The 12,074-nt window shown below is 43.9% G+C and overlaps 1 protein-coding gene across 22 annotated transcripts in view; it reads left to right on the forward strand.

Annotated features, from left to right (window-relative positions):
- Positions 1-12,074, forward strand: part of FOXP1 (forkhead box P1) — a 390,881-nt gene that overhangs the window by 313,438 nt on the left and 65,369 nt on the right. For 16 of the 22 annotated variants that reach the window (XM_075095656.1, XM_075095655.1, XM_075095666.1 and 13 more), the window contains 3 exons: positions 557-694; positions 1,781-1,870; positions 7,305-7,464. In XM_075095656.1, the coding sequence (XP_074951757.1) occupies positions 557-694; positions 1,781-1,870; positions 7,305-7,464 (388 nt within the window). The remainder of the gene's footprint in view (positions 1-556; positions 695-1,780; positions 1,871-7,304; positions 7,465-12,074) is intronic. The other 6 variants (XM_075095663.1, XM_075095664.1, XM_075095662.1 and 3 more) reach the window with 1 other exon arrangement.

Below are 12,074 nucleotides of genomic sequence, written 5' to 3' on the forward strand. Positions count from 1 at the left end.
AAATGTCATGGAAAGCGGCTTTTAATGGTATCTCACATAATATGAAAGAATTGAAGACATCTGTATGCTGGGTGAATATGGAATGGTAAAGACATCGTGGTAGGGCCTTTCTGTTAAAATTGCATAGGAGTCTAGTGCTGTTATTCACATCACTGAGCCTTCCTTCAATTTTCTTCAAAACCTGTCGTAATAGGGTCTAGATCCCATCAGCGCGGGATACTCGGCTGTTGGATTTCTGTAGGGAAGGCAAGGGCTTTCTGGGAGGGAAAGGGCCCGTTTGACAGTTTCTTGTAAAAATAAATAAATCTTACCAGGGTTTACCATATCGCTTGCTTTAAAGAATTTGCGTCGCAATAATGTTCTGCCAGAGGGAATTTAGGCACCAGGAAGGTGTAGCCGGTACCTCTGTGCCCGCTGCCGTGGGCTGCAAGGACTGCCTCGCCTTCAGCACCCTCGGTGCCGGGCACGGGCTCCCCCGGCGCGGGGGTGGTGGGCGGCGCGGGGGAGCTGCGGCGGTGCGCTCTGACCCCCTCTCTGCTCTCCTCTTGTGCTTCAGGTTCCAGTGTCGGTGGCTATGATGACACCTCAAGTGATCACTCCTCAGCAAATGCAGCAGATCCTCCAGCAACAAGTGCTAACTCCCCAGCAACTCCAAGTCCTGCTCCAACAGCAGCAGGCACTCATGCTTCAACAGGTAATTGTTTTCTTAACAGCTGCTCAGCTGGCCCCTGTAGATACTGGAGGGCTTCGCCTCCCAAAACGTTCCTGGGGAAAGAAGCTGCTCACGTCTTGGGTCCGTACCTCGGAGCAGCCGTGCTCTGAGATGAACTGACTGCTCTTTTGTTTTTAATTCTAGAAATAGCTACTGGAAACAAATCCAGGGAGCAGTGCTAGGAGTGTTTCCAAGATCAGCTAAATAGTACAGATGCATATTTAAGTGTCAGGGCTTCGGCAGATGTCCCTGTTGCTTTTGCCTGAATCTCCCAGAAAGCGTGGCGTGCCCTGACTAATTGGAATAAACAAGGTGGTAGGGCGATACTTCCCATTTTAGACCTCATTATGTCCATCTGGAACGGTAAAGGGCTGTGGAAATGGTGGCAATAAAAGTGAAGAGGTTTGCAAGCCTTAATCTGTTCGATTTCAGCCAACGTGTGCTGTACGGTGTGTCAGTGTTTCTCACAGCCCATGGTCCTTTTTCAGCTGAAACTCGGCCACCAACAAGCCCCAAGGTTCCATTATTGTAGTGTATGGCACAGCGGGGGCGCACGAATCCCGCGCGGGTGTCAGCATCCACCCCAGCCCGACCTCGCGTGCTCCCTCCTGCCCGCACCGCAGCACTGCCTGCACGGCGTGTGTCTGGGTAGCCGGGAGGAGGAGAGTATTTCCCAGGATGTCTATGCATGTATTGAACAACACTTAATACAGTCAAACCCTATCATTTAGAAAGTATGTGTGTTTCACAACAGAGATTCGCCAGGCTCTCTCAGCAAGGGCATTTTGGCTTTGTTGTTACAATCAAAGGTCATTCCTTGCCTTATTTTAATTAGTTTGTGTAGAAAATGGTATGTTTTTCATCAGTTCATTTTGGAGATTACTTTTCAAACGATAATGCCAAGAATAGTCAGTGTGCACTGAATTTATTGTTGAGTTTCAAACTAAAGGTCAGACCATTACAGATAAAAGGATGCTATTTTTCAAATCACAGTTTGTGTGTTACACCAAAAGGGACACTGAATTGGCTCTCCACTTTGTTACTTACCATCTTTCCTTTTCTTTGTAGCAGCAGCTTCAAGAGTTTTATAAGAAACAACAGGAACAGTTGCAGCTTCAACTTTTACAGCAACAACATGCTGGAAAACAGCCTAAAGAGGTACAGACAATACCCATTTTACTTTCAAACCACAGATCCCCGGGGACTGTCTAGTGGCTATTAAACTGTCATTCATCTTATAAATGATTGCACAACTGAACTGACTGTATCGGGCCTCAGCTTTCAGATTTAGAGTTATTGTCCTGTTTTCGCCTGTATTTTCCTGTGCTTTCCATTTGCTTGCTGCCACATATTTTATAGCAGGGAACCATGCCTTGATGTTCGGTATGAGTACTGGAGCAAGCATCTAGACTAGTATCTTGGGAGAGTGCTTTGGGAAGTTAGTTATGTTGTAAAGGGGAGGGGGCAAGGCAGCAGGCCCAGATATGGCGCTGTCCTCCCTAAAGAGGGCAGAATGCCAAGAGACGTTGAGTTTGGGCTTGCAGTTTCCCACCGGAGAGGTTCTGGTTGCGCATTCCTCGCAGCACGGGCTCAGCAGGAGAGAAGGCACTGGAGCGGCGTCGGTGGTGACACTGAGAAGCGAGGAGGATGCTGTGGGCGGTGTGTGGTGGCAGGAGACCCTGCTCCCATGCCACCGCGGTCCGCAGCAGGAGTGGGACAGGCCGGGGTGGTTTCTGCCCATCCCTTAAATACACTTTCCTTTCAAAATACCTGTCACGTCTTGAACTTTGTTTGTTGATTTTGGTGTGCTTAAATTTAATTTTGCTGTAATTACAGTTATTTTTAAGGCACTGAGTTCACCCTTCTAGTCACAAGGAGTTTGAGACTTTCGCATTTCATCTGACATCAGTGCTGGCTTAGGTAGATCCTAGAAAGCTGCCTCCTGGCACGAGACGCTGCGCGATGTCCTGCGATAGCGGCGGCGCTTGTGCGTCTCTTTGCAAGCGGCGCTGCTCAAAGCACGCGCCAATTTCCGTGTGTCCTCCCCTGCGTCCCATCCCTCCCCCCCGAAATTTCAGCAAATCGTGCCACCTGTGCCAAGCGTCAACCCAGAGTGAATTTTTCCAGCTGAGTTATAAACCCCTGAAAATAGGGGGGTTTATAATGGAAACGCTGACACAACCTTAACCATAGCGCGCTTACGGGCGCCACTATAATAAAAAGGGAACAGATTAAAAAGTGTCTAAAATGTAAATCTAAAGGACTAACAGTAATTAAAATGGAAATGGCACAGGGAGGGAAGGCATGTAATTGTGAGATATCACTGCGCAGAATGCTCTCAGCTTTGTTTTGCTGGCTGTTTTTCTAATTCAGTAGGGCTTACTCATCAGTGGCAGTTCAATGCGCGTTAATGACTCTGGGATGCAGGCATCACTCTGGACAAAGAAATGATTATTGTGCGGTCAAAAGAAGTTCAAAGACAAGAAGGGAATTTCAGTTTTTTCCTTAGAGATCCACATTCAAGAGCATATAAATTAAGCCAAATGTTAAAAACCACAGTCTGAAAGCTGACTTCAAAGTCACAACTCTCTAATTAATGAACTGCGAGCTTCAGTTTGGACAAGTCGTGGTTTGATGCGCCCATAAATCAACATGACAGGTCTGTTTCACAGTCTCAGACAGCGCTTGTCATTGAGTCACATCAGATGTAAACACAGCAGAAAAAAGAGGGAATATGAAGGAGGTGCAATTGATCAACAGAATTGGTAAAAACCCACTTTTGAAACGCATTATGCATGATCACAGGAAATGGCGATAGCCTCAAGAGGCTTTCTCCTTCTGCTGTTGCTTTTTTGAATCAGGTTTCTAACAGCCTTCAAAAGGGAGAATAAGAATTATGGAGCTTCTCCCCTGTGGCTGGCAGGCAATAACCCCCTGTTGTTATTTTGTGCTTCTTTCTTTTCAAAGGCGTCAAAATTTAGTTTTTTAAAGATCTTTAACTCTATATTTGAAGACAAACAATAAAGGGCTGCCACTGTCATTCTTATCAGTTACCAGGGATTGTATTTTTTCTTTCTGTTGCCACTTCTTATTAACCTCTTATTTGGTCTATTAGACATAGTTTTGAATGCAAGCCTGCATGCTGGGAGAACATGAAAGTTCAGATGAGCTCAGAGGGCAGATAAAGAAATTTGAAGGGGAAAGTTACACAGCAGAATGAACGATAAAAGTTAACTCTTCTAAATTGCTGTTGTCAGACAGGAGAGCATCTCAGACACAAAGATGAGGGCTTGGAGCTTAAAGAAAAAAAATACTTTGTGTTAAAAAAGACGAGAAGGGAAGTTAGACAATGTGATGGCATTTCAATATCTAACACACTGATTTACTGCGGTCACACTTCTGATATTACACTATCGAAAGCAACAATAAGAAAGGACTCCTTCCTGTTTCAAGAAGAGCATTTTAACACTGTATCTGTTAAGAGAACAAGAGGCCCAAGTCTCTTCAGCTGTTTCTAGGGTTGGGGGGGCTATTTTTCCTGATGGTTTTAGTAGAGGTCCATTTCAACGATGCGTTTCACCCCGCAGGTTTGCTCGGCCCCGTTTTTCCTGCCTTAAGGAGATTATTCTTGCTAAATTAGCATGCGAGAGGTGGACTTTTAATTTATTTGCCCCCCCTACCCCCCCAGTACTAAAAACTGACGGTGGTGTCACAGGGCGAGCAGTGCCGCAGTGGGGCCGGCTGGGGACCGGTGGCTGCTGTGCTGATGAGGGCTGAGTTTGTACCTTGACAGGTGAAACAAGTGTATTCACGTACTGCATCCCCCAAGTCACTTTGTTAGGGCCTCGTCCTATTGTACCGTCGTGAAAGAAGAAAACCACATCAAACCTCCCAAGCCCTGCTGGTAGAAGGGATCTGACCCCCCAGGCAGGGTAACAGACGGACCCCAGTAAGGTTTCTGGTGGGTTTTACTCGAGGGCTGGGTGTAGCAGAGGGTGGGCATCGCACAGCGCCCGTTAGCACGAGCAAGAGGCGCCGGGGTGAGATCTCAGCCCTGCGGGGCTGCCTCTCCCCCACCCCAAAGTGGGGTCTCCCCGAGGCAAGGGGGGCTTTAGAGGAGGATCCCCGTCGGTGCCGTGGCGCTGGACGGAGCGGGTTGTTTTCCAAAAAGGGCCGTTTGTCCTCTGGCAGTTGTGACAGTTTATGTTAGGCAGTAGGGAGTAACCTAAGAAAGGAAAACAGACCTTTGACAGAAGCTTTAGGGAGGGGATCAAAAATGCAAGTTTTATCAGGATATTTCAGCATTTTAACACTGACTACTGACCTGACAACAGGACTGCACTGAGACCTTTTTTGTATGCATTCAATTGTGAGAAGTAAACAAACTGCCTTGTATCCTGTGTTTGGTAACTGGGTGGGGAGCGCAGTTTGGCAACGTGTCTTGCTTTTAAATTCTTTCTTGGACAATGGGCCTTGTATACTTTTATATCCTGGCTTTTCAAAGTAGAGAGTGTTCAAGAGCTTTTCTTAGGATAGCTGAGAAGACAACTAAACGGGCATCAGTCAATTTATATTGAGGGTTTGGTTTGGGTTTCTTTTTTTTTTTTTTTAAAAAAAAAGCTAACTTTACACTCAGATGGCAAATAGGTAAAGCACAGCTTACTGTAACTAGGTTTTTACGTAATACCATTTATTATAAATATGTAAGTATACATTAAGTGTATATTTAGAAAATGAATATTTATGGAGGCAAACATTACTTTAACTCTTAATATAACTGTTGCTGGGGCTTGCATTCATCTGGTGCTGTTGCAAAGAGTTGAGCAAGTGGATCTGTCTGAGCAAGCTGTTGCAAAGAAATGCAAACTCTCCGGAGTTTCAGAATATCTAAACACCTATTTGTTTAACCGTGTTCTCAAAGTCCTAGATTTTCTTTGGAAAGGAGATAAATTAACTTTCCTGTCAGTACAGTCGTGGGTATGCAGTTGGTTGCAGTATTAAGGTTGATGGGGCATGGTGGTACGAGGAGGCGGGGGCCAAACCCCTGGCTGGTGTCTGTCAGTCCTGCTCCTGCAGCTCTGGTGGATTTTTTTCCCTGCTTGACAGCAGCAGGGAATGGGGCCAGTGATCCTCTGGCTCAGCGTCAAGGAAGGGCGACAAAAATCTTGGGATCTGGCTGGGGTTTGTTTGTGAAAGTATGCAGTTTTGTAAGAGTTAATTTTCTTTCCGTAATTGTTAGCCATGGTGTGTATAAGACCTCCACCTTGATATGATTCCTAGCAGATCAGGGATATTAGATAATTTCCTTCTATTTATTGTACTACTGCACTGTATTATCTTTCTATCACTCAGATAATTACTAAGGAAATCTACATTAATTTTTTTTGGCTAGCACAAGGAACTGCTAAACACTGGCATGATGTATTGATGTTTTACACAACAAAAGTTTTCCTCCTGTCATTGTACAATAAATAAAAAGATATTTATCAAAATGCAAAGCCTTTCATGGATTTTAAAGAACAAAGCAAATAAAATACAAGATGAGCATGGAAGCAAAACCTAGAGGCTTCCTTAACTGAACAAAATTAAGGACTCTGAAGCCTGGAGTACTGTACATATTAAACACTCACATTCAAGTAAGATGTTGTTTGCTAAATTATGAATGTGTGTAATTAAAATCTAGTGGCTGTTTCTATGAAAGATTTACAATGTTATTTCATCGTTTGTCATGGCTAATTAACAATATTAGATGAAGTTTTTCTTCTTCAAAGGTCTGATTTTTTCTCATTTATTTATGTCAGAAGTGATAAACAGAGTAGTTAAAAGCTTCTCTGGGTACAGTAGTGAGAAAAGCAACATGTTCTTTTACACCTCGAAGGTTCAAGGTTCACATCCCTGTGGAGTAAAGCAACTCCATCTTCTTTCTAGTGAGAATAATTAAAATTTTCAAAGTGCAGAAGTAGCAGCCTTAACTACAGCACAGAATAATTCTGAACGTAAGAGAAAGTATTGTGGGGCTTGATGGATGAATAAGAGAGAGTAAGTATAAAATACCATAAATTAAGCCAGTCGTGTTGCCTTAATAGTTGAGACAACGCTTGCATGAGCAAACAGAGCACAGTGCAGGGTTGTTTTTCGTTATGTCTGATGGTGATGTGATCGCATGGTGTGATTCTCATGTTATACATGTTCTTTGCCTCGAAGAATTACCCAGGACTTTAACAGCTGCCAGCAGCGTTTGCTTTACCCACCACCGAAATGCAGCCACTTCTGGGGTAAAACACGACCACGTGGGCCAGGGTGATGCAGTAGCGTGGACCAAGAAATGCGGCATACATTTTTAATTGGGATGGCAGGAGGGGTTTAGGTAGGATGAAAGTAACCACTGGAGGAGGTGGGAATCGACTGCAGCCCTGTGGTTAGCTCTAGCACCTAAGCGTGTCTTGGGGTCTTTGATATGGGGTGGTGGGCTCGCTAGCTTGCCTTGGGTGACTGAGGTCAGCAGTTGAAGCGTGTTGAGACAAGGAGCCCCCTAAATCGTCTGTTAATGCTTTGCTGTGTATTAACAAATGTGCTTTTTTTTCTCCCCCAGCCCCAGCAACAGCAGGTGGCTACGCAGCAGTTGGCCTTTCAGCAGCAACTCTTACAGATGCAGCAGTTGCAACAGCAGCACCTCCTGTCTTTGCAGCGTCAGGGGCTGCTAACGATCCAGCCTGGCCAGCCTACTCTGCCTTTGCAACCCCTTGCACAAGGTAGGTGAGGGGTTTGGGAGCTGCCGGCTGTCTGGCAAAGCAATAGCATGTGCGCGCACACACACAAAAAATTGTCACTCAGTAAGAGAGACAGAGATCTCATAGGCTTATAAAATAATAAGCACAGAAAAATCCTGACAGGCAGGGTGGGCATTATAAAGATATTTTTTGAGAAGGGCAACGCTAAAATCGTGGACCGCTCTGGCTAGCGGGAGGCGGGCGCTTTGGAGTTGGGATTCAATTTGCACAGCTATAGCCAGTCTGGCAGACTCGAAGCTGCTGGTTGTACTAATCTGAGCTTGAAATCCTTCACAGGAGGCATCTTAATCGATTCTTGGTGCTGGGTTCGTGGCTAAGGGTAGTGCGAGACCAGCTTTTCCTTTTTTAATGTGTTATTTGGGCCCTTTCTGGTTCCAGCCCAGCGAGGAGCCGGGTGCAGAGGAGCTCTGATCCGCATGCTGCTGAACTGTAGAAATTTGATTGCCTTTTGCTGCAGCTGAGAGGGAGAGGTGGCAGTGTCTCCTCTCCATGCCTGTTTACACGGCCTTCATTTCACTGCCTGTCTACGTCGTAGCTTCATTCCTCTCTCCCCATTGAGGCAAATTGGGATTAACTCTGTTTAATTTTAATGGTGTTACTGACAATTAGATCCTCCTACATCTTTATTCAGTCCTGCACTCTGCAAGAAGTTACTGCTTTGCTGAAATCCCTATTTATTTCTTTTAAGATATATATACATTTAAAGCAATAACTACTTAAATCACAATACTTATTATACTGATATAATACTGATTATAACCTGGGGTTTTTATTCTCTCTTTTTCTCCTTGCCTTGAATATTTTAATATTTTTTTTTTTAACTTGGTTCATCTGCAAGCCTTGGGACATCTAAACAGATGTGCCTGAGCTCTGGCTGCTGTGATTAAGGCAGACTGTTCGAAGTTGGCATGGCTCGGGGAAGACCATGTCTTTCAACCATGATGCTGATATTTCGGAATAATCATGCCTTTTCCTTCCCTTGCCCCATAACCTCAGCAATGTGGGTCAGCTCAGGTTGAATGATTTGGGGCTCTTCAGAGCAGCCTTAGGGCTGCTACTAGTTGCTAAACTATATAATGGATTTATATTCAGCTCTACTCAGTTAAACTGGGGGGGACGGGACAAAATTACTTCTGTTCTTCACCCTCTTTTTTTGTCCATCCTGGCTGCAAAAAGGAGAGCGAGGTGCCTGGTGAATATTAGCTTACATGGGTAAAGGGAGACAAAACTGGGGAGTGGAGTCTGTTTTGCCGTGTAGCTGGCGTGGTTTATTTAGACTTGTTTTTTCCAGACCCACAAAGGTATTTGAGCTCCTAACTCCTGCCTTGAGAGGCTAGGCTTTTGGGGACCTGCCACCTCCCTCTGCAAGACGCGGTTTAGCTTTCCAGCATCCCAAAGCTGAATACCTGGTCTAGACTAGGCCTGTGCATGAGTCTGAGGCTGATGCGTGGGAAGGCGGTGCCGGGTTGGGAGCTGCAGGATCAGGCCTGGGGTGGTGGCTGGTCAGGCACTGCCAAGGCATGGTGTGGTGGGGACAAGGCCTGAAACGAGTCCAGGAAAAAGGGCATGTAGACAAAATGCCATTTATACTTGCAAAACGTTGAAACGTGCGTTAATTACGCTTCAGATTTATTGTTGGAAGCATCCCAGGTTGTTCCCACGCACCCACCGGACCCAAGCTTCAACCCTTCTAATTTTTCCCACAGCTCCTATACTATTAAGTTTGCTGGGTAAGGTTCATTGTATAGTACATCAGTTAAGCTGTCCAAAGGAGGGCAATTGGGCAGTGACAAGACACGCTCATGTGTAATGTGAAAGAAATGAATGTGGTGATGCATGAAGTGTAATTTGTGCGGTAACACATCGGAGACACCAGTAGGTAATTCAGCAGTCGTGGCATTGATTGATATGGTTAGCAGGGTAGTGTAACTATTAGTCCTCGCGGAGAAGCGTATTTAAAACCTAAGGGGTGCCGCCTTGCACGCTGGAGATGACATAAACATAAGCAGAAAGGGCTGGTTCTTGCAGGGAAGCGAGCTGCGAGCGTTGGGGGCGGCGGGAGCCGGGGACTCGGCGGCGGGAAGGAGGAGTAACTTGAGAATTCAGGCAGGTTGCAGTACAGCACGCTATTTTATTTTTTTTTATCAGAGAGACGATGGCTTAAAACTGATGTCATTATGAGGTTTAAATCAACTTTCTGCTTGCTTGAACATGGTCACCTGGGTATGGAGGTACAAGGACACAAAGAGGTTGAGCAACTCTGTCTTTGAGCCGGTGATACCTGGGGTTGGGAAATTGAGTTTTGTGAGCAGTAATCTGTCAGCTGTCCCCACAACATACATTTTTTAAACCTGTGCCTACATTTTCTTTCATAATGAAGGGGACTAGTTGTCCTGAAAAATGCAATGAAGAGCCAGGGCTATAGTTTAAAATAATTGGTAATGTACACTTCTTACTTGAAAAAAAAAAAAAAAAATTACATATATCGTGCCCTTTTGTTTTCAGAAGAGTTTGCAAGACTGAGGCAAATACTGGAAATGTGCGTATAAAAAAAAAATAATCCCTCTAGTAAATGTAGCTATGAATTTGGTTAAAAGCATTTTGCTTTTATTCTTAAGTATCTGTAATAGTAATAAACGTTTCTAAGGAGAGAATGCTACTTCATAAGTGATTTTTTTGTTAATGTTTTTAGAACTAATACATTGTTTAAAGCGGTATTGTAGTTTCATTTTAGTTTTTAGTGCTTGCCTATTGTCTTACACAAAATAGCACATCCTTTAATGTTATATTTGTGTAATCTTTTCTGCTTCGTATTTAGACACATCTATAATCTGGATTTTACATCTGTACATAGTAGCAATTTTAAAATAAACCACATTTCAGCAGTGTTCTGAGCTGCGAGAGCTAGATCTTTAGTATCTGCAAAATGAAACTGCAAATCACACTTCAGATTACCAGTGAGTGAAAATAATAGGGCTGAGACATCTGGGTGCCTGATTGCTCCTGTAGGTTTGGCAGTTTCAGGTCTAAATCCTGTTACTGGTACGGCCGAAGTTGCAGCACCAGCGGTAGCGATCTCAGGTAATTGCAGCGCAGTTCTGGGAATCTGACTTAAAATTTAGGTCTTGCTGTTAAAATTAAACTGTTAAATGGTAAATTACATAATTTATTGCAAGTGTTCGTGGATCTATTTGACTTGCTTGTACCATTTGTTCTATTCTTTTATTTAACCATTTTGCTGGATGAGTAATGAGGATACCTTTCAGCTGCCCAGTTTGACAGGCTAGTTAGGAATTCTCTCCAGAATTATTCTAAAAGAACTAAATTTGGGGAAGGAGGAGGAAGGGTGGTTTTTTTAAATTTTATTAATCAAGTGATGTCAGCCATGTGGTCATTTTTAAGTGATGGGTTGTGTGCAGACACGTATGACATCACAGTTAACTCTTCAATTTAATGTCACCCAGCCTGAAATCCTCCTTATCTCCAGCATTTCCCCCCCAACACACCCCCACGCACACCCCCACACACCCACACACACCCACACCCCCCCAGATGTTCTTTATTTTCCTGTCAATGTGTGCTACAGTTGTCGTTGGTGCTACTGTGAGTTACACTTGTATAGGAATTTAGACCAAACCTAATGACTTTTAGAGGATCTGCAGCGGGGTATACATATTATGTGCAAGTATATTTTAATGGCTGTAACACTTGCAAGCTTTTGCTTGGGATAAAGCATTAGTAGATCCAGAAGTGACCGGGAGGAGAGGGGAAGGGGAGAGGAGAAAGGGGTACAGGGGGAGGAGAGCGGGTGCTAGCCTGTCTCTTCATTAAAAACCTGCAGAAATCCAGATAAGGGGTTGGTGGCAAGGAAAAAGAAAAAAAAAAAAAGAAAAGCACCCAGTTATTCTTTCCCTATTTGCTTATTCTGGAAAATAAAAATAGGTGTCGACTCATATGGTCTCATATCAATATGTTATCATCAACAGACAAGTCTATTCACTATTGTTTCAATTGAGTAAACAGTGGTGTAAGGGTCAGCCGTGCTTACAGGTAATTGTTAGTGCGCAGACAGTCCTGTCAGGCGTGTTAGATAAAAATACATCCCACACTGTCACTTCGCAAGGTGTTTGAAAATAATAGCCCCGATACAGCAAAACAGGACATAGGCTTGTGTCCTGACCTTTTTCTTTGTTTAATTTGCTGAGAGGTTTAATTTCAGGGGACAAGTAATAATTGAATATGTCTAATAACTAAATGCTCATTTGGGACAAAATCCATCAAAATATAATTGGCATTTGGGTCTGATGAAAGGAAAATGACGTGGCTTTAGAGAAACGGATGTGTCCTAAGAATATCTGATCACTTAATGTATAAATTGAAGCCTCTTTCATAATATATATTAATTGCAGATACTTAAGGATTTTAGCATTTTTTTGTAGTGAACCGTTACCAGAGACCAACTGTTTTTGTTAATGCTACTCTCAGAAAGGCGGGGAAGGTTATTGGTCTGTCGTGCAATAATTTACTCCTCTTTGATATGCAAACGATCCACGGTGAATATAAAAAAATCC

This window comes from Phalacrocorax aristotelis, chromosome 6 (genome assembly GCF_949628215.1).
Source record: "Phalacrocorax aristotelis chromosome 6, bGulAri2.1, whole genome shotgun sequence".
In the NCBI taxonomy this organism is placed as follows: Eukaryota; Metazoa; Chordata; class Aves; order Suliformes; family Phalacrocoracidae; genus Phalacrocorax; species Phalacrocorax aristotelis.